Here is a 24,433-nt window from a genome sequence, read left to right as displayed (position 1 = left end):
TACCTTCAAGCGTAGCCCTAATTCTCAGATATCCACATTCTCTTTATGCAAGATTTGTTAAATACTCTTAATTATTTACAATTTTAGGTTGGGTCAATTTTTAGGTAGTTCCCCAAATAAAAATTCATGCTTTTAGTAAACGAAGGAAATATGTCTCAACGTATTTCAGACGGATTTAGACAATGGGCTTCGCAAACCAAATATTTTGCAGTGCTGAAATAATATTATGGTAAAATATCATAGCCCTCTGTCTCACTGAAGTAATTTTAAAATTATAACAATTTAGAATTTTGTGTTCCAAGAGAAAACCTTGATCTTCGTATTTCAGAGAGTGCCCACGTTGTAAGAAACGATTCATTATAGAGGCAGGATGTAATAGAATGACATGTCCCTGTGGGGCGATCATGTGTTATGTCTGCAAACAACTTATAGATACAACCAATGGAGATGGATATAGCCATTTTGAACGAGGACCTGTTCCAAGTGAAAAGTAAGTCATGAATAGAACAGTGTTAAGTTTCTAATTTAAGAGTAGATTAATTTTTTTTTTATATTCTCTCATAAATTCATAGGAGACCTTTGCATGTTCTCTCTGGCCAAGAGTCAGAACTTTGATTTATATTTTACTTTGGATAAGGTCTAACAAATTACTGTTCATGCTGTGGTCCTAATTCTATTTATGTTGAAACAGAAGAATACTTGTACGTACTTGAATACTTGTACTTTTTGTGGCTTCAAAAATAGCAAAAGCCTGGGTTTTAAGAGTTTGGATGACACATCAGTTTCGAAGGTAAAACCATATTAACATATTAAAATTCTTAAGTGACTTGCAGTCAGTATTAACACTCCATAAATAGAATTGCTGAACCTCAGGAAGTGGTCACTGTGAAGATTAATGTTGCATATGAAAAACTTCAAACATGTACGTTTCTTCCCAGATGCCCATTATATAGTAATGCTGCAGCTCTCCATGAAGAAGAGGTCAGAGATGCAGCAGAACGTGCCAAACAAGGTCTGGATCCACAAGTATCCCTTCTACATGATCCCACAGCTAATCTATAGTAAAACAAGAATTTTCATCATAAGAGTACATTCATAATTCATTGAAAACATGAGCCTTATACAGGTACTGCAAAATCAAGTTTTGTTTCTGATATTAGAGAGCAAATTATGAGCATTAATAGATAACATGGGAGGAACACATGTCAGTATAATCACTGATTTCGCCATGTGACGGATAGCATTTTTCTGAAACCCAGTCAAGTGTAGTTTAGTTCAAAATCCAAGAACTTGGAATCTCATCGTGTTCCATAAAATAGATCAAATCACTGTGAAAAGAGTGTAATTTGAAAACTGATATATTTCACACTTTCAACTCGTGCATGAATTGTTAATACGTTGCCTCTTGGTTTAGCATACGCATTAGCAAATTTGGATTCAGTTTCTCGACCCAGCAAAATGGAATTTGTGCGCGATTACAGCAAATACAGAGTTGGGTTACTTAAGAAATAAGTGGAGTTTTAAATATGGCTGTATAAACAAATCTTGAACCGAAGTCTGTAATGCTTAATTCGCAATGAATATAATTGTCTCAACTTTAGTGAATCATGGAAAATTTTTATTAATCTACACTGAATTAAAAGAAATATCTAGATTAATTTGATTATGCTAAAAAGGACATCAGAGTGTTGATTGAAGAAAATCAGCTGTTTTTGTTACAATTGTAATTGTTTGTGTTGTAAAATAAATAACCCTGTGATATGCTACTTAAGGCTTGTATTTTATATGGTTGTCATCACCTAAAGGAATAGAACATGGTGCTCAAATTTTATGAGAAATTACTCATTTCCACAAGTCACTTAACCAGTTTGGTCTGTTCAGTGCACACGTAAAGATTTTTTTATATAGTACTTCAATTAAGCATATTTTTATTACTTACTCAGGATAATAGAGAATTTAATGTGATTTCAGTCTGCCAAAGATGCGTGAGGGAAAGAGAGGCAATCTGTTACATACACTATACTGTGACCTGAATTCCCACAGCATTTATTTTAAGATAATTTCCATGTCCTTATGAAGTTAGTTGCAGACAATGTCTTCTTAACATGTTGGTTTCTTCATTTGGATCTTAGTCTTTTAAGTGGCCAGCGCATCCAAAATGTGAAGAAATCGAAAAGTTAAGAGGTCATTGTGGTTATTACAAAATTATATATCTCTGATAAAAAAGTGACCAGGAGATTCTATACATGTTATATACATACGTGCGAACAAACTAAATTTATATTAGCATTATATAAATACACTGAACAAAAGTGTGTTCTTTCTCTCGGTCTTTTCCCACTACCATGTGGAGTCCATGTTTCCGACAGCTTTCCTCCACCTGGCTCGGTCAAGCACATCGTCCTCTGACAGTTTTCTGCCTCTCAGATCTTTTTTTAACAACATCCATCCACCTTCAATTCTTTGGTCTTCCTCTCCTTCTCCCACCAGGCACCCCCATCTGCATCACTCTCCTCCCTACATACAAGTCTTATCCCTTCTCATCACACGGCCATACCACTGAAGTCTTCTTTCCTTGGCCTTCTTCGAAAGTTGTACGACTTTAGTAGTTCCTGTTATTCTTCCATTCTTGATCCTGTCTCATTTTTGTTACTCCACACATCCGCCTAAGCATGTTCATTTCTATTGTGTCCAATTTCTTCTCTTGCACTCTCTTTATCGGCCACGTTTCCTCTCCATATATCACAACTCACTACTGTCTTATGCACTCTTCCTTTAACCTTTACTGTATGTTCATTCTGCGGTCACACAAGACACCTGACATCTCTCTACAATTTTTCTATCCAGCCTACACTCTTTGTTGTTTCCACATCCAAATTTCAATCACCAGCTATTGCTGAACCAAGATACCTAAATTTTTCCACTTGGTTCAACCTTGTCCCTTCCATACTAATTAAGGAGTCTTGATCTCCATTAAATTTTATGGCCGATGCACTTCCTGACGCCTGCCCTCGCTATCATGGCTTGAGACCAGCACTGGGTGGACCGGCTTCACCCCCCCCCCCCCCCCTCCCAATTGGCTGGGTCCTGAAAAAAGTGCGTATGGTTCACTAAAACACAGATGACTTGAACTTGTGTATAATTAATTACGTAAACAGGTGAATCCTTTTGTACGTTTTACTATTTCCTTCATAATCGTGTGTCATTTCAACTCGTGGCTGTTATCTAGTTGTAATGGTCATAGTTCATCATAGATCGATTTGCTATTTTTAGTTGTGACTCTCTAATCAATATGTGATATACCGTTGTACTAACTCATAATACCTAAGTAGATCGGAGTAACAGAGTAAGAAGTGTTAGTAGTGAGTACAGAACAGAAACAATATGTACTAGATGTCAGTGTAATATGTGTAGGGGATCAGAAACGAAGAATATGGTGTTGCAAAATGGAATGAAAAGAGATTATTAGCCAGAGTTATGAACAGTAGGCCTTCAATGTCGGTACACATTTGCACTGATAACGGGGTCTGACGTTTGAAGCAAGTTTAGATTAAGGGAAAACAACTTTTTTGCCTGAAGCCTACAATTAAGTTACACCCTCAAATGTTAATGTTCCAGTGTTTAGAGCCATTACAGTTTGGCAGTCAAAAAGTGTACATGACTAGAATATATAATTCATTTCAATGTAGTCTTCCAAAAACTAGACGTTTTCTTCTAGGGGTCATAAATGTCAATAAAAAGAATTTTTCTTAATTGATTTCACTTCCAGCTAATAATGAAACATGAAAAATTTAATTGAATGTTGATAAGAAGTCAATTAAATTGCTAAATTACTTCAACAATTAGGTCATTTATTCTTTCCTGACTTACAAAAGTAAAGAAATATGACCCATTAAACGAGGTTTAGAGGTACCAAACTGCTCAGTTTGGAAAGAAGGCAGGTTTTTATTTATAATGTTAACTTCAGAGTGCTTGATATCAGAAACAAGAGCAGACAGACTAAAATTTCATCACAGAAACAAGATCTAGATGTGAAGGAAACATAAATGGGCCATTTACCTTGAGAGGGTTTTCCTGGGATGAGGTGAAGGAGAAAAATGTCAAGTTTGTAGTAATGAAAACCTTATCATCACCAAGAATTCAGGTTTGTAGATTTGATAGCTGAAAAAAAGGGCAGAGGTTATCTTTAGGAAAGACAGGTGTTGTTGAAGGGGTGATATAAAGAAGCGAAACGCAACTACAGGAGCTATTCCAAGGAGCCGTCAGGCAGAGCTAGGCGGATTGTGGCGTCACTGAGTGTTTTTTGACAGCTTTCTTTATATAAACTTTGTGTGTTGAATATATATAGATAATATTTATATGTTTACAGATGAATATATATATATACTAAAGATTTATGGATAGGTTACTAAAGAATAGATTGCCTCTCTTTACCTACAACGGTTATGTTTTACTCATGTAAAAGATTTATGACTCGGTTTGTGTTTCTGGAAGGCATAAATCTAGAAAACCGAATTCTGTACAATGAGAGAGGAATTTTGCATGTTAGGTTTTTGAAAGCATATTTCATATCAAATGCACATAACCTTTCATCCCACTCACATCAGCAAATAAAAGTTTTACATTACCCTGCAATCATTAACAGACATGTTTGTACTGAAGCCAATGGTTTTAGAAGTAGTTACGTCATGTTGTAAAAAATAAATGATTCAAAAATGTTCAGTTTTTTAATGAACCAATCTTATCTTCGGCCAAGTTAATGAAATGAAATCATACTAGAACTTCTGTTTTGAAAATACCAACGGGAGAAAAGACCTCGACAGCATGGTGACTAAATCAAACTAGACAACTACACCAAAGTTTTAATAAACTTCTTTAATGGCTGAAAAGGTTGGTTACCCTTTGAAAGAATCCGGTACACAAAATTAAAAGAAGTAAAGACGAAAGCAGAGAATTCCATTGGCCAGGATAAAAGAGAGATTGTGCGATATTCACTCGCAACTTTACAGAAGGGTTATTCTGACATACACTATAACAAGGCCAAAGGGGCCGCGGTGACACACAATCTAGATGCTCTCAAGCTAAAAGACAAAATGCTTGGTTAGGGTGAATATATATAAATAAATAAATAAATATATATATAGAGAGAGAGAGAGAGGATAGATAAAATTTGAATGTTACATATAAAAACAAGAGAAATACAATAAAATTTCAAAGATCTACATTTAAGATGGCGTGCTGCCTTTGAAATTCAAGATCCAGATCCTTACAAGTTCATAGTGGCTAGTCTTGGCCTACTAACCAGGAGATAACACCACTTTAAAGATTATCTCAGAGTAAAATTATTAATAATAATTTATCGTCTGTAAAATTGATACAGTGGATTTTCATTCAAGATTACTTTAAAAATTGAGTGAGTGAGAGACAGAAACAGCAACGAAACCATATTTTTACTTCTTCATCTCCCAAGTAGGATATTAATAATGCTGAAATGGAAATAATTGTACCAGATTTGATGCTTCATTCCAGAACCATAAGAATTATTTGGGTTAATCAGTTGGAGAGACAGAACTACCACATCTTGCACAGACATACGTGAAGGGGATCATCTGTCTGAGCCTCGATCCATCCGTCAGCATGTCTGTCGAGCATCTGCTGTCACTGCAACACTGAACTGTTTCAAGCTATACTCAAACACTATATAAAGGTAGCTCATCGTACTCGGATATTCATGAAGGGAGATAAATCATCAGATCTGCCTTACCGTGAATGTTCTTTTACCTTACTGTAACTTCATACAGAGCTGAATTTATTATCAGTCAAACTTCCTACAATGGTACACCAGCATGCTTAATTATGAACCTTACTATTGAGACCATTCTCACAAAATCAAACTGACAAAAAGGCAACCAATTAAAAAATTTACCTTTGCCTGATGGTCAATTCTTGACTATATTTGACAGAAATCCCTTCAGCTGAATAGTTAGGCGCTGTGACCCACAAAGTAGTAAGTCAGACAGCTGCACAGATAATAGATAGAAGATCTCCCTTCATTAAAATTTATTCATAATCGATTCCATTGTATTAGGACTCAAATCCTATCATCTATCATCTGTATAGAAGGACTACAAAGGCAACGTAAAATTGGCAACTACTTTTATGAAGGTCATCACTCTTGGTGTCTGAAAATAGATGGTTAATAGTGTAGTCAGGAAAGATATTCAAAAGTTATGACCAAGGTGAAAGCGGAGCACTGTCAGGCAAACACCAAATTCATTTATACACATCTATGACTGACAGTGTACCTTACACCAAACTTTGACAGTAATCACTTCAATCGCATACAAAGAATCGCAAATAGCAAAGCATGAATGACGGACAAGCTGATATAAAAATATACCCATGGTTGTATGAAATCTCTTCAACTCCACAAAATTTGCAAATGATAAAGCTAGCGTGAAAAACACACCAGTTGATGGACTGTTATGCAAACATATATGCAAGCTGGCTGATTTTTATAACAAGTTTGGCCTAAATATTTACCCTTCATCCTTACAGAAGTTCTGATGACAGACTCTCAGCTAAACTAGTGACCTATTTTATGCATATTATGCATAACTATCTAACTACTATATACACATTCTGACAGAAATCCCTGGATCCATGCAAGTGGAGTTGCAATACGCAGTTGACACTTATTAATGCACACAGACTGTCTCCAAGCACATTTCTGCATAAATTGAATACTTTCCCAAAATAGTTATGCCAGGTGTTTCATAATGTTGGGGACTGTGCTAAAGTTGCCAAATAATGAATAATGTTCAAAAGGCGCTGAAAAAAAGGGAGAATTGATGGCAGGTGATTCATTATTTTTCAACTACTCAAATATTGCGGCTACACTTGATAACTTCTCTCTAGTCTAGCTGAGAATAGACGACCTATTAATACTACTTCAATCGCCTGCCAGCGCTATTTTACTATTATCAAAGCAATGGAAAACCTTACGCACGTGTGAATAAAGCAACCAGTTTTATTCCTTTAAGATTAACAGTTAATTAAAACAAAGGTCAAGACATGACTCGTTTTCTTGTGGAAACGCCTAAGATTTGGTGTCTGGCAAAATATGCATCACTTATTTTCGCCAAGGTCTACTTATTCAGCAGATGAGGCATCTGACCTCAGTCAAGATAAAAATATTTTTATTGTTATTTATTAGCATCATACTGAATAATGTTTCCGTATTTTGCATACCAACGTCGACAATCGGAACCGTTTCTGCTCACCCTATAGTCATTCTTCATTGATAAAACTCAGTAACGATATAACAGTGAAAATTGCTAGTCCTTCCTGGTAATAAACGCTTTGTAAACCTAATCTCATAATCAGACCTCATCTACTCAGCCTAATACTTGAATATGAGAAAAATTCAACCATTTAATAAATCGTTTTCTTGATACTAATAATAATTTTATTGTTCTTCATCTCTCTCCTTCAGCTTAGCTCGGAAGAGACTCGAAATATTGCACTCCTACATGAGAAGTGCCCCACATACCAACCGATCCGAGATGTATTTGCAAATTAATCATTTAATGCTCATTCCTTTTGAGAGATTACGTGAGGTTTGCAATACTGCTGTCATTGCTCATTTCGGAATGTTGCGTTTGAGGTGTTGGTAAAATACCTTTCATGCAATTTTCAGTGGCAAAGATTCATATTTTTTCGAATACATCGTTTTTCTCTATATTTACCGCGTTTTTGCATCAGTTTGTTAAAAAAAAATGATAATGTCTCTTGCACGAAAGTTAACATACAACCGAAACGAGAGTTGGGGTGAACTGTACCAAATTTCACTGAAATACTTCAGCCATAAGAGACACTGACTTAAGTGTGGGACACACACTGACATACAGACCATTTGACAGAAAGATAGGTAATTCCCTTTATGCGCATCTAAGCATTATGGTCCCCTTTATACCAAGTCTGACTGACATCCATTGAACTAGTATGAAATTTGCGTTGTATTAGATAAAGGAATGCATAGAACCATATTATAACTGGCTAGTGCTTCGTCACCAGTGGGATTCGAACCCCTACGCAGTTTAGAAAACTATTATACAGTGACTTTCCACCACTGAGCCATCAAGATACACACACACACACACACACACACACACACACATATATATATATATATATATATATATATATATATATATATATATATATTCATGTTTGTATGTGTATATGTGTCCTTTCACCTTTTCCTCTCAAGTTGAAGGGACACATAGGAATTTAAAGGAACTGCCTAAATTTTGCTAAACCCTCAAAAATAAAAGATGTAATTATGGTAGAATGTATGAGGGTGATTCAAAACGGAGAGGGAGACATTTATTTTCGATTTTTCAGGCTACCCTCTAGTCTTATTCCTATCGATAATATAACACTGCATGCAGAAAAGCATTCAAAATTCACAATAAATCCGGTCACTAACACCACTTAAAAAAAGAGAAAAGTTATAACCATAAAACCTTTGGCAAAGTCTCGAATCTGCCATCCCATGTGCACAGATATTCTCCAGGCTTCATAAATTTTATTGCTGACTTGGAAGCTCCTCCAGGAAATATGACAGATAAATCTTACAATTCCTTACTTATCCCGAGGCTGGATTTCACCGAGTTCAGATGAAGTAAATCTGAGAATATCATTTATGACTATCTTTGTTTCCTTTGCACCAACTGGATTATTTTTCCCCTCGGTAGCACAAAAATTGATTTAATAATGGCCACTATTCTTTGGTGGTAAAGGTAAACTACCGCTAATCAAACAACACACAAACCACTTTGCGATCTGTATTATATGCTGTGATAAAAATACCAATCTTTATTTCATTAGATAGACCTAATAAGATATTCATAAACCACAGTGGCTGTGACCTCTCCAGTATCATTTCAGTTTATAAAATTGTGAAACTGGTAAACTTCATTTCTTCTAACAAAAATGGGCTATTTGGCAAAAACTTCTCTTGAACAAGAAGCCTATGTACCACCCACCTACTGCGGCAACATAAAATGATTATATATTTCAGGTTCCTTTAGATTTCAAATTTTCTTTCAGCATCAGTAACTAATTCCTTTCCAGACATCGTACGCACTTATGAACTTATAACACATCGTGTGTAGTTAATGACTCTCCTTCACGTAATTTGTTTTTCGGTGGTCTTGTAAATCAAAAATAATTTTTTCCCTACTTGCAGAAAGTGCAGTGCACTTGAGTATTCCTAACAACTGACATATTAACCACACTTTTTGAACAGCTGGTGGATTACTGCATTGAAGAGATTGTTTTAAATTGTAAATACAAATATCACACAAAGCAACAACTCCAAATTACCTGGAAGAATGAGGGAGGGAAAGGGCAGTGGGGTGGTGCAAAGGGTTTTGCTGTACGAATGAATATATGTGTAGTAAAATCAGATATGCACACCTGTGACAATTTAACTAAAATAAAAGGATTCACTTTCAACTTACGCATAGTATGTGACACTCAATAATTTCAGTTTGCAACAGCGACCATAAGTATTAACTGATTTCGACAATATTAATTAAGCTCAATTTTTTCGAAAGAATATTTCTTTTTATTTATAATAAATGAATATATATATACACACACACACATATATATATATATATATATATATATATATATATATATATATATATATATATATATATAGCGTGTGTGTGTGTAGGTGTGTATGTATGTATGTAGTCATAAAAAAATTTGTGCAATATTAAAAATCGCCTTGACTGTGTGGACCCATCCAATCAAAAATCCTGGCTAGTACACCACTGCACACGATTGTTTATAAAAAAAATGTTCACTTCCTCCTACAAATTCATCACGCCCTTTCTATTTAAAGTAATTATTACTCACCGATAGGTATAAAAAAAATAGGATCACTCCACCATGAGTCATTATTAACAATCTTCTTCTTTTCCCTGCAAAAATAAATATGAACATACACACGTACGTATGTAGTGTATATATATATATAATATATATTATATATAATATATATATAGATATATATATATATATATATATGTGTGTGTGTGTGTGTGTGTGTGTGTGTGTGTGTGTGCATACGAATATAAATAAAGGCAAATGCAACGAAAAAAAAGGAAACAATGGAGTGGTGCACACTCCATTGTTCCACTTTTCTTGGTGGCATTTGCCATTATTTATATATAATAGCAGCAGTACCCGTCCTTAGGAATTGTTATCGAAGGCAAATTTACTTCTAAATGACCTGGACGCACATCTTTCCCCAGCCAATAACTACTGCGTCAATGACCGGCTCAGTCAGGTGCCGCCTGCCGCATATATGTTGCAACAAGGCCCCCTTAAATGGCCATTGATAAAACTCAGCCTAACGTTAAACTCTGATACTGATGTTAAATGTGTTTATAATCATTTATGTTAATTCATGGTACCAAATTTGAATGCAGCAGGCCCAGCTTTGATCCTTTGGGCCGTAATTCCCAAAGGTGGGATTGTGACCCGTGTTATCTACGTTGGGGTATGTAGGCTATGACACCCTTCTCCCCTGGTCGGTAAGTCGAAAGGGCGTAGCCCTCCTGCACTCAAATTTTGTGGGGAATCCTCGGGAGCCCTTCCCGGGGGGAGAGAGAGAGAGAGAGAGAGAGAGAGAGTTGCCCCCTTTCTACTGAGGGTGCTTTATGGCCCCCTTATCATGAGAAGCATGTTTGTACCTACAGAAACAGTTCTACATAGACGTCAACTCCAAAAGTTGTAAAAAATGAGGGGGTATGAAAATGAAAAAGAGGTAGTTATGAAATCCTTGGAAACAGCCCTAGAATTTTGGATTTTGACTAAACCTTCCTTGGGGGGATGATATATATATATATATATATATATATATATATATATATATATATATATTATAAAGGTATAAGCCACGAAGGAAAGATAAACAACGGAGTTTCTGCAAGATCTTTCAACTCAACGTCCTTTACTTAACAGACAAACTGACATACATGAGAAACTGAGAGGACAAGGAAGGGTTGTGTAAGTGACAGATAGACAGATAGGGAACAAGACAAATAAAGGATTAGACAGGGCGGCAGCTGACCACATTCAGATCTTTGGTAAACAAAAACTTATTCACAAAACATATTAAACATACATATACAAAGAAAATATCTATAAGGCAACTAATTTGTTTTTCTTTGTATATGTATGTTTAATATGTTTTGTGAATAAGTTTTTGGTAACCAAAGATCTGAATGTGGTCAGCTGCCGCCCTGTATAATCCTTTAATTGTCTTGTCCTTGTCTGAGCAGTTGGACTTAATCTTTTTGTTCTTAAATTGTAACCATGTTTATGCTTGTTTGGAAAGGTTACTCATTCTCCAGGTGTGTTGGATTCTAGGTACTAATCTCCTTATAATCCCTATCTGTCACTTATACGACCCTTCCTTGTCATCTCAGTTTCTCATGTATGTCAGTTTGTCTGTTAAGTAAAGGACGTTGAGTCGAAAGATCTTGCAGAAACTCGTTGTTTATCTTTCCTTTGTGGTTTATACCTTTATTTATGCATTTATCACGTTCCAAACTTTCGTGATACAGTTATACATACAGAGAGAGAGAGAGAGAGAGAGAGAGAGAGAGAGCTCCTCTTTCTTTGTGGTCCAAGATGACTTGCAAAGGCCAGCACGTAACCTCAGAAGAGGAAATCTCACTTTGACAGATAAACATTAAGAAGAGTCACCTTGAGCTTCTGGATGAAAGGTGATGGGTTTCACGTTTATAAACAATTTCGTCACTTAACTGAATTTCAGTAGAAATGTTAGCATTCTTTACTTAAACAATATACTCCTTTAAGGAACTTTAATGATAAATTGAAAAGCATTTTACTTCAACAATAAGTGCAACAGAAAAATGTATAACATTCAGAAAATGACGAAGGCAATATTTTTAGAAAGACTTCGATTCTCTCAATTATGAAATGGGATGGCAAGGAGTGAATCCCAACAACCAATCGTTTCTGGATTTCAATTTATGTCTATTTCATGTTTCTTAAAACCAAACGAAACTGAGAGATACAAGTGAGTTCTTTGCTTCTTCATCCCAATTTATACTAGGATCTATATAAAATCCCATATACCTGAAATAATTCTTCAGATTTTCGATACCACTGAAATGCAGATGCCAAAGCACTATAATATCCCCCTTAACTGAAAATGTATAAAATTAAAACAAATTTGAAATTTCATCAATTAATTTTCTAACAAGCCATGATGCAATCTCCAGCTTACTCAGACGCGTGCAAGATTTTCCCTACACACGTAAATTGTAAACATTATGTTCCTAACTTTGCGTGAAGAGGTCTTCGTAGTTATTACTCATACTTAGTACTACTTATACTAACAAAAAGGATAAAATAAAAAGTACACAAATTAAACACGTTCATATACGTTCAGCTATAAGTGGAAACAGATAAGAATCGGACAAAAACAGAGCCTAAATTCAGTACACCAAATATATTCAAAGGTGCTTAAATCTATGGTCAAATAGAGCTTTGTTTCACTAACGAAAATTAAAATAAATATGCTATATTTCATCAGAAAAAAATTTTCTGTACTGTTTAACATGAGCATTAGTTAGTTTTTAGATTTTCATTCCCATAAATAAGTCATAAATATCCTGTATCATTAACTTACTCTCAATGCAAAACACCTTTTTCAGAGCTTCTTGGGCTCTTCCATAGGCCTTTCCTAAACTCCCAACAACAACAAAAACAGCAAAGTAGTTTGTAGGCTTACACCCCCGAGTAAGCGAAAACCTGGATATCCAGTCTACTGGTTAATGAATTTTACATAGCATGTATTCATTTACATTTAAACCTGAAGAAAAAACCAGCAACCTAAAAAGGGTAACATTAAACAGTCTAAATACCATAAAGGTCTAATTGGAGAAATTCTCAGTACAATTTAGTATCCTTTAATCTGCATAATTTTAACAGAACTTTTTAATGAATACATGACAATCTTGATTAAAATTTTATTAACTTCATTATCATAATTAGTTCACATGTCCATGAAAATAAGAGGTTCTAACAATGTTCCCCTCTGTCTCAGCTATACCACTTGGCCTGTGTTATCTCAGCTAAAGCTGGACTGATGCCTGGATAAATGTCATCTTCATTAGAATGAACAAACGGATCAATAGAAAACCAGAGAAAATCCCATCTATATTATAAGTACTGAAAGGGAAAAAGCACATTACCAGCAAATACGGATGTAATGTTAGTTAAGGAAATTAGCGTAGGTATAAAAAGAGAGAGAGAGAGAGATCCACTGATAGATGGCTAGACAGAGAGAGAGAAAGAAAAGGAATAATAAAAAGAGAAAGAGAGAGAGAGAGAGAGTTGCGTGAAGTAGCGGAAGTGTTTGTCGGAATAAAACAAACAAACGAAGTGCTTATCATATTGGCGGCAATTAAATAGATGCATTCGTTGCTTTACGATAAATCTATTGAAAAAACCTTTAACCTCCCACCACAATCCGGACAGTTCCGGTGACGGCAGTAATCACGCCCAACGAAGGAAAATAGGGTGGTACTTTGTACGTCATCACTAATCACCCATCAATAATGAAGACCAGAAGGCAGTGACAGAAAAAGACCTTCCTACTAAGGGGAGGAGACATTTTTCTATCACCACAGAAAGAGCAGAAAGGGAGAGAAGGGAGGCGGCAAAAGCACAGAGAAGGAGAAAAAAAGGGCACAGAGAGAAAAAGAAAGAGAATAAATAGCAGGAAAAGGAAAGAGCATACCACCTTAGCATTGCCAGCCACACTCAACCCTCAGCAGTCAGCACCCTCATCAGAAAATGGGACGAGGCCAAGCCTGAAGCCTGGCGCGACCACGCCAAGAAGGTTCTGAAAGCCTATAATGCAGCTCCAGGAAAAGTGTCACTGATCCTGGGGAAGTACCTTGACAAGAGGGGTGCCACTGCTTTCAGTGCCCTCTCCCCAGTGACCATGAAGACCTCATAGCAGTTTGTGCGGCCATTAAGAAGGGCTTTGAGATAACTCCTAATTGTTGGAGACAAAGATGGCAGTCTCCTGAAGGAAGCCAACCAGACCTGGTCCGGATGATCTTCAAGAAAACTAAGGCTCTTAAGTGATGAATCTCAAGAAAACTAAGGCTCTTAAGTGATGGCTAGATTCATTAAAAGCTGCTTCTGTAGATGAAATCCTTGAGCTTTTCCAACTTGAGGACTTCCTATTTTACACCCCTCCAGCTCTCGCCACACACATGTGACAAAGCCCCCAAGATCATAGCCAACAGTTGGGACACCCATCATCCTAACCTCAGTTCCTACGGGCTTGAATTATAACCCACAACATAGGCCTCAAGTAACTCTCAGCCACCTTTCAAGCATGGGTAACCCCAAAGGAGCCAGTGCATGCACCCTGCAAGAAACTAGGGCACCTCCTTGAACAGTTCTGTCTTGAGGCTGAGAAATTGAGAAAGCCCCCAGTAAACTGCCAACAGACATACTCAGAAGAAACCCACCTCTGGCCCCTGGTTGAAGAGCAACAAGCCTGCTCCTTCCCACGGAGCTTGACACCGACGAGATGATAGCAAGGCAACTTGCTGAGATTGTGGCGAGCTGGGCCATATATATCTGCAAGCTGTATGTACTGCCCAAAGTACACTGCTCCCAAGGCAGTCCACACTGTTGTCCGTTTGAGACAACCTAACAAGTGGATGACCCTCGAAGCTGTAACTATCACTCCTCTCAATGGCTCCATCCATCTCAGACACCACAGAACGCTGGTGCCGAGGTTAGCCTAATTGCACAAGATCATGTGGCTCCCAGTGCCACTAATCGTGAGGATAAAAGAATGGCTAACTGCTGGGTAAATGATGACGTGAAGGACTATGCATGGTTTGTCTTCAGGTCACTACAGGTGACTCCTCTAGCGAGAGGGATCACCTCTTTGGAGTCATTCAGTGCTTCACAACTGGATGTCCCCTAGTCCTAGGTCAGGACCTGATCCAAATGAGGGACACCATCAGCACTCCCTTCCGGTACATGACACCTGTGATACCCGAAAACCAAGAAGAGAAAACTCCCTCTCTGAAGACGATCCACTCCCAGATGACATCAATTTAGCTGAAGTGCCATGGCTGCATGACCAGCTTGGCACTCCTAAAGATGAGCCTACTCCTGAACCTGCTGCCACCCTCCTCATCACAGAAGCAGCAGTTCCTATCTTAAGCCTAGAAAAGCTTATCTGGGCCCAGATGGAAGACGCCACCCTTCAGTACCACAGCTTGGGAGCTGCTACCGCCAAAATCAAGGTACAGGACTTGGTGAAGGACGAGTCCCTTCTCAATGACGAGGTCCTCTACCAGATACCCTGGGGAGGAAAGCAGCCTGCTAACATTCTCTACTGGCTGGTGGTGGTTCCCCTGTCCTTGCAAAAAGATCTGTTGCAGGATGGTCTCTGTGGACACTTTGGTTTCACCCAGACTACCTGAGCAAGTTTTACTGGCCTGGACTACGAACAGCAGTTAAGGCCTTCATTGCATCATGCCCTTTATGCCAGATCACCATCAATCCAAATAAAGTCATGCCAAAAGCCCCTATGAAGAACATTCCATCAGTAGGAGTTCCCTTTCAAGATGTCTGTATCAACTGTTACACACCTCAAGGGTGCATCAAGAGTAAGACTGGGTATGGTCACTGCCTCAAGATAATCATTTGCTTCACTAGATATCCTGAAGCCATATCTGTCCAGAGTGAGGTCTCCAAGAATGCAGTGAAAGCTCTCATCCAGTTTCATGACAGCATGGCAAGCCATGGTGTCAAGCACATTCACTCCACTCCTTATCATCCAGAAAGCCAAGGGATAGTGGAACGCTTCCATCAAACCTTATGCGGAACTCTAGCTAAACTTGGTCATGACGGAGGATCTATCTGGGAGGAGAACCTCCTCTACCCCCTTTTGTCATTCAGCAAGCTGCAACTGGGACTTTGGGATATAGTCCTTTTGAATTAATGTACGCACATTCTACCCAAGGGCCAACATCCTCTACGGGGTCTGGGCCGATCCAACTAAAGCCAAATAGGCGAAGGATTTGCCAGATATCCAACGGAAAATGTGCTACATGGGCAGTAGCCCAAACAATCAAAGCAGCCAAGTTGAAATTCCATCAGGAAGCCTGAATGTGGTCTTTCAATATCAGCGACTTAGTCCTTGTCCTCTGGACCCATGAATTGCGGGAAGAGAAAAGCCAAGTGGCTCCACATAAACTTGCTCAAACCTTACGTCTCCAAAGATGTACAAGACACTGAAGACCCCAGCGCTAAGTCCAAGTGCAATAGTCGGCACTGTCACTAAGGTGCCACTACCATCCACAAATTCAAGCGGTACTACGTTGCATCAAAGATACTCCAAGGCTGGACAACATCAAATGAGCCAATATGCACCACTTGCTGAGCGAGTACCTGCAGGTAACCCAGACCATCTTGAATGCATGGAAGTGGCTGAGCATACATTAAAACTGGGCTATTACAAAGTTAACCCCGATAAAAGCCAAAAAGGATTGAGGAACAGGTCCAGCTCCTAATCAAGCATGGCTTGATTGAGAAATGTGATAGTGCATGATCCTCACCTGTCATCTTGGTCCCCAAGGAAGGAGGGGGAGACAGGCTTTGTATTGACTGCAGAAAGCTGAATGAAGTAACACAACCCGAGTCTTACCCTCTCCCAAGGATTGAAACGTGTCTGGACAATCTAGGTAGTGTCCCATACCAAAGTAATATAGATCTTAAAAAAAGATATTGGCAGGTGTCCCTGTCAAAGGAGTTGTGCTCTCTGACTGCTTTAATCAACCCCAAGGGTTTCCACCAATGCAGAGTACTGCCATTTGCCCCAAAACATGCCTCAAGTTCATTTCAAAGACTCATGAACAAGATCTTAGAAGGTATGGAGAACTATGTCGTTTATCTCGACCACATAGTGATATATGCTCACTCTTGGGAGGAACTCCTGTAAATTCTTTGGCAGCTCCTTAAAGCCCTCTAGAGGGTGAATCTGGTCATCAATCTCAAAAAATGGAAGTTTGGGGTGGGAGAGATAATTTATCATGGCCACCATGTAGGAAGCAGGATGCTAATGTTCAAGGATGCCAACATACAAGCCATACGTAATATGCCATATTTGCGAATGAAAATGGAGGTGCAGTGATTTATTAGCATAGTTCAATACTTTTGCCGATTCATTCTAAACTTTACTGACTCTGCTGCCCCTACAATGAACCTGTTCCGTGCACCCAAGAATGTGAGAAGGCATAAGATAATATCATGGTAATTCTTATCAGCAAGCCTGTTCTCCACACACCTGATTACAACCGGCCTTTCTGCTTAACGGTTATTGCCAGTGAGGCCACTATCGGTGCGGCCTTATTTCAGGAGAAAGAGAAGACTAGGCATCTGAATCTGAGTCCAGCTCAGACAAGATATAGAACCATAGGAAAGGAGCTGTTGGGCATGATACTGGCTATAAAGAAATTTGAGTCTCACCATGCAGACAACAAATTCCCTTTGACTATTTTAACTGATCACGATACTGTAAAGTATCTTACTCTTCTGAAATCATAATAAATGACTAATGCAATGGTGTATTAAACTCCACGATTACAACTGGCTCCCCTCAAGGAGTACAGATAAGTTCTTCTTGTAAGTATCCTCTCTCCTTGTAATTTAAGAGCCTTCGGCTCACCATAATGTAATCCTACATATAGCTGTTAAAAATGTACCTAAAATAATGCCCATGGCACTCGTATTTATAATGCCTCACCAAGCAGAGATCTGTCGCTCCTAAGAATCACAGAACATAAGACTGAATACTTCGTTGTGATGCCTCTTCGATCGAACTAATCGCATGACTTTGTCTTACAAAGTTATTTCTTAACGTCAAATGCATGAAGTATTTCAGGGTTTAATCACATTAACCAATTAACCTGGTTTCTATGTTGTTACGTATTAGAGAACTATATTTTTTTGCTTAAAAATATTTTTTGGTTTGAACTTCCTTGACTGCTGCTCTAACGTAACTAAAAGTTAACGTCATATGTAATTCCCTAGTGGCACAGTTACTTCTGTGTTAAAGTAAATATCATAAGTGACACTATGTACCTTACATGAATATTCCGCAGAATTACTGAAATCTTAGAAAATGGTATAACCCTAAAGGAGGTTAAGAGAGAGTAATTTTTTCAGTTGAGTATTGTAATTGTAGCCATTCCAACCCGATCAAGGGTGTGAATGTCAAGGGTGTGAATGTCAACTTTGTTAGAGAGGTGCAATGAGGGAAACCTCTTCCAATGCAAACTCACCCTCCAAGATTAGAAGTAATATACAATAGTATATGAATATTTTATGATCCCGGAAATAATGTTCCTTGTTTAATCTCAACCATAGAAATAAACTGTGGGTAAAATTTGTCCCTATTTTGACCTCTCTTACCACTATCCCTTCTGGGTAATCTCATAATCTGTTTCCTTTGTCCAAGTGACTGCCCAATGCCTTGAATTCAGATGATGTCCTTCAGAGATGCTAATCCCGGCCAGGGCAGGCAAAGCTGGTAGAGGTGGATTGCCCAGAAGTAAGCAATTCCAGCGCTCAATAGCCAAGCTATGTGACCAGCGCCATCTTGAACACCTAGGCCAGATGACCTCACACCCATATGCACGACCCCGTAGAAAACGAGGAACTGCCATCATAACACGCCATCTACAATGAGCAAAACCGTAATCCCAGACGTTATAAAAGGGCATCACACAGACAACCCATCCTCAGAAGACATTGGCAACCTATCCAAGACACTTGAGTCGTCCTTTTCTCTCTCGACCTGCCCTTTGCTTCACCCCAAGTGGCTGTCCAGAGCATTAATTACTTTTGTAGTAAATCCCTTTAACACTACCCACCATCACGGGCGACCCCGAGGGTGAAGAATCTGTCTCCCGACAATGGTAATGTGTCTGAGTCAGGATTCATATGTCAGTCACATCCCTGTTATTTTTTTACGCCTTTATTTTTATTTTCAAAGTGCAATTTACCACAGTGGACCTGTATTTTCGTTTATTTCAAAGTAAGTGCAATGTAAGTGCCTTATCCAGTGTTGCCTGTCACCTTCTGTGCAATTCCTCAATTCATAAGTGCTTTCTCGCTTGCAGCGTGCTGCAAAGTAATGGTATATGTTCTCGACTACAGATAAGTGTTAGCCTGCTGTGGATCTGTTTATCATTTTGCATGCACAGTGGCAAACCCACTGTTTCTCTCCCCTGCAGTGCCCTTTGAAGAGGACCCCCTTTGAGATTCTTTGGGGCAATTATCCAATTGTTTGTAAGATCTTGTTATGCAGCAGGACTCTCTTTACACATCTTTATTTAGTGCTTTCATTCTTCTGATATGTGTGTTTTCTAATGTAAATATAATTAATTATTGAGACTTAACTGTTTACCTAATAACTTTCCTCCTTTGAAGAAGGCCCTCAGCTGAAATCTTTGCATATGATTTACCTGAACTCACTTATTAAAGTCAGATTTCACCATTCCCAGCTACTGTGGCAGTCAGCATATACCATATCAATATACGTATATGTATGTATTACAGGCACATACACAAGTTTGCCTCTTATGAATAATGTTCAAAACCATACTTCGGAAAAGACCAAAAGGCGAGGAAAAGTTAAATAATTATGTGTTACTACAGAATAGCTCGAAGGTCAAAAGAATGGCTGAAGTCAAAATAAGATAAAAAGGTAGATTATTTTTAGCTGAAAGGATGAAGGTGAGACTATAAATGACACAAACACAAAGAATGTGGAAAAAGTAACGAGAATGACTTGGGGAGATTTGATTTTTTATTTATATAGATTTTGGGCATTATGACAAGCACTGGGGCAACTAAGGCCATTCAGCGCTGAAACGGAAATAAGACAGTAAATGGTTTGAAAGGTATTACATGAGGAAAACCTCACAGCTGCACTATGAAACAATTGTTAGGAGAGGGTGGACAGGAAGATGGAAGAAAGAATATGAACGGAGATACAGTATAAGGAATGAAAGAAGTTTGACGTGTAGAGAGAGAGAGAGAGAGAGAGAGAGAGAGTAGGGTTCAAAGCTAGAAAGTTGTAGTTTATTAGAAATATTAGAGAAAATGAAATGTTCTTGAATGTAGTGAATGCCTAAGAAAATGTTGATGAACAGATAATCTTTAAGTAAAATATATATATATATATATATCATATATATATATATATATATATATATATATATATATATATACACACACATAATATATATATATATATATATATATATATATATATATATATATATATATACACACTTTTTTTAGTAAAATAAAATTCTCTGTTGACTGATTTCGAATGGTAAAGAATTAGAAACGGTGAATCTGAATTATGAAAGAGTAGAAGAGATAGTTAAGTATTTAACTATGCTTAATGGCAATGAGTACAAGGAACTGAAAAAGGAATAACATAGATGAGTAAATACTGTAATATGGTAATAGTAGGTTATCTATATTCAACAACCAGTGTCTGTAAGATACACTTCTGGATAAGGAAAAGTTCCCAAATGAATGGGTGAGAAGGACATTTTCTTCGGTTTAAAACGGCACAGATTATTGAGACAACTGTAAACTTATAGGAGCATAACATTAATATTATTCCACGAGGAGTATATGGTGGAGTTTTGGTTTAAGAGGAGAAAACACGATACAAGAACTGATATGGAAGCCACGTTGATTTCAGCAAGAAATGAGCATGGATCAAGTGTTCTTATTTTATATAGTTTTATGAGAATTTGAAGTAAAGCGTAAATGAAATAAGCTGGAGGGCATGAATTTAGAATCCCTGGACTCTTATGCTTCCAGGATACTAAGATCCTTCCTTTCAAAAACTTCTTTCACGCCATCTTTACGGAATTTCATGGTTCTTCCTCTCCTCTTCCCTAGTAAGACTTCAGAATTATACTCATTTTCACTGACCTATTATCCTTTCCGAAATACCAAAAACCTCAAAACAACCTATTATCCTCAATCCTTTCCAAAATACCAAAAACCTCAAAACAGTCTGATATTTCCTTTCAACTATGATCAACCTTTTTAAGGCTTGTAAATACATTCACATTTCTCATCCTTTCAATTCTTTCCGGGCCACCACACACCACACACACACACGACACACACCACACACACACACACAACACACACCACACGCAAACAACACACAATCACTACTTGTAAATATTCATCTCGACTGCTTTGACCTGTTTTTTTTTTCATTATTATTATTATTTGCATTCAACATCCACACTTCACTCCTTTATAAGATATGGCTCTGCGATGTCTTTATATATTTCAAATTTGGCTTCCACAAAAATTCAAAACTCTCCCTAGCCTTTTTTGCTTCACTTGTTCGTTGGCTCACTTCTTTTCTCAGCCTACCATCATCCATCATATTTACTCCCAAATATCCATTTGAATCAACTACACCCAATCTTCCACAATCCACACTTCAACTTCCAGGTCTCCTTTTCACATCAAACCGTTACTCTTACTCACATTTACTCTCAACTTCCTTCTCTTGCAAAATCTTTTCAAAATGATGTACTTACTCAGCAGATCCTGAATGAGTATTGCAACATATACTAACAACAACCATTCCATACCCCATTCACCAAAATTTTTATCGCACCATTGTGCCCCTACAAATACTTTCTTTTATTTTATTTCTCAAAAAACTTCCATAAAGAAGTTGAAAAGTTTATGGAGACATACCACACATGTATCTTGAAACACCCTTACACCATACTAGTCATCCTCCTGTCTACGTATTAAAATACACTCTTCACTCTCACCACGAACACTTTCGTGGATAACAATTTACCTCTTTCACACCTTCCACACAGCCTATATCAATTCTGTGATATTTTTGAGATCAATGTATTTCATGAAAAGCCTTTTCATTTTACTTTCAAACTATTTGCAAAACTGTTTCATAACTTCCCTGGCACAATTAGTGATATTTTGAGGCTATAATTCTTTCAGTTGGCTGCATCGACGCTACTTCCTTCATCCAGCAATAATTACACATTGTTTAGTTAAATGGTCCTACTACGGCATCTCAGTTGGTGTCCTACCTTTTTAAGGCATCTTCCTGTTCTTCAACCTCTTCCCTGCTATCCTGACGTCCACAACAGTCATTTTCACAAACATTCCATAATTGACATCACCTCTCACCACTTGTGCATCACTCACCTCTACAAATTTAACAAATGTGCCAAGGACTGCATTCACTTCAGACAGAATCTCTCGATTACCACCTTTTACTTTGGAAATCCTTTGTTCATTAACTTTCCTGTATTTACTTTCAAGCTGAACAAAGTTTTATTCTCCGTAAACTTCTTAATCACCACTTTCCACCGTTTTGATTACTTTCCTTCACTTTCTCTCTTATTAGCTACTTACACACCCTATCCCTCACTGTATTCCTGCTCTTGATTTCTTCTTTTAAACATCTGCACCTCAAATATATATATATATATATATATATAAATATTATATCTATATATATGATATATAGTATATAAATCCTTTCATTTTCGCTTCCTACTGACTGCTTTTATACCCTTTCCCTAACCCCTAATACTCTCAAAGACCCCGATGCATATATGAACTCATCTGCTCTTTCCATATTCATGTCTTTGGCCTGTATTTACAGCCCCACTGATTACCCTCTACTCCAACTTGAAACTGTCTTAACGTTCCAAAAATATAATTAATTCTACATTTTGAATCGGTTGGGTAGAGCTACACAGACGAACCTCATATTTCTCAGCAAAATAAAATTAACAAACACTTGAACTACTACCTATGAGAACATGTCTTGAAGAGTCATTATTATGCTGACAAAACGACGACCATTACATCCCCTGATAGGTACGAATATTGCTATTCAAGGCGTTTGTGAGAGGCACTGAACAACAACGCCGGTCAGTGCATTCTTGTGTATACTGCATCAGCATCATGTTGGAGCATAATGCTTTGGAGATGCTGTCATCATGAGCATTTGCCTTTCACATCTCAGGAATAGTTACAACCATCAATAAGGGTACGTGATATCTTAACTGTCTCCAAAACGTCTTATTTATGCCTGTTTTCTCTGCCTGGATACTAAAGCTACGTAAATGAGTCCACATTTACGAGAGAGCATTTAAAATGCTTTTCTAATTACTTTTCAAATAAGTCCATGACCCTTACCAGCAACCCTATTAAGTGATCAAGCCCAAAGTTTTAGAATCACAGAATTACATGAATGCAAAATATAAAAAAAATTATTTCTGATATTGTTTCTTCCGCCGATAAATCCTGATGTGATATATCACTGTTATTATTAGTTACGATGTACGCATATTCATATGGACGACATCACATGTCTATTGTTCCGTTAAATGAGCATCAACTGAACAGAATGTTTATTTGTGAGAAAAAAAACATCAAAGATAAGGGAAGAACATAATTACTGATAAGAAAGACGGAAGAAGAAATATTAAATACAACAGAAAAATGTAAGCCTAGGAGCAAAACCTTTTAAAAATGCGGCACAGCCTCTCATAATTAGTATTTGAATATGACACTTCAAAAGAGACGTTCCTACAGGCTTGGAGTTACGGGAATGAAGGGATCTCGGTAATAGGCAATGCGGATTAATTGCTCCAACAATGCGATGAAGTAGTAATAATGATGGAAGAAGTTCTCTGTTAAAAGACGTCATGAAGATGACAAAGCAAGATATCCGTGATGATGGTTTGAATCATAATATTTACGACTGGAAAGGTCACCGACATCAACATTCCAACAAGGGAAGCAATATCATTCTAGTTTTACTGGACTGCAACTTTTTATCACATTGGCGGTACGAATTACTGCCGAATCATGACATTAATAAAGTCTACAAACTTCAGTCATCGCAAACACTATCCTGCAGATGACCAGACTGTATACATAGCTTCAGGGTTTGTAGACGTTTAAGTAAAAGACCTCACTATTGACACGTCGTCCACTCATCGCTTACTTATAACGAATCATTGGGCATTGTTGGTTAATTGTATTAAGAACTGGTTAGAACTATCAACACACAATTCAACCAGTTCATGATATTTGTGCAAAAAGTTACCAACGCATGAAGTTTTACTTCAGTGTGGCCAGCGTACCCTTAGGCTCATCAAAACAGCATCTACAACAATTTTCCCGCTAGAAAATTATGTTCTTCGGAAGAAATATAACTTGGGTTATGTAATTCATTTCA

General features: G+C 37.5%; 1 protein-coding gene across 4 annotated transcripts in view; it reads left to right on the top strand.

Moving 5' to 3' along the window:
- Positions 1-4,718, top strand: part of LOC135219584 (uncharacterized) — a 30,708-nt gene extending 25,990 nt beyond the window's left edge. For all 4 annotated transcript variants that reach the window (XM_064256470.1, XM_064256471.1, XM_064256469.1 and 1 more), the window contains exons 7-8: positions 329-490; positions 939-4,718. In XM_064256470.1, coding sequence (XP_064112540.1) covers positions 329-490; positions 939-1,062 — 286 coding nt within the window. In that variant the 3' untranslated portion in view covers positions 1,063-4,718. The remainder of the gene's footprint in view (positions 1-328; positions 491-938) is intronic.
- The last annotated feature ends 19,715 nt before the right edge of the window (positions 4,719-24,433 follow it).

This window comes from Macrobrachium nipponense, chromosome 1 (genome assembly GCF_015104395.2).
Source record: "Macrobrachium nipponense isolate FS-2020 chromosome 1, ASM1510439v2, whole genome shotgun sequence".
Taxonomy (NCBI): Eukaryota; Metazoa; Arthropoda; class Malacostraca; order Decapoda; family Palaemonidae; genus Macrobrachium; species Macrobrachium nipponense.
Note: the sequence above shows the minus strand (reverse complement) of the source record. Positions and strands in the feature narration are given on the sequence as shown.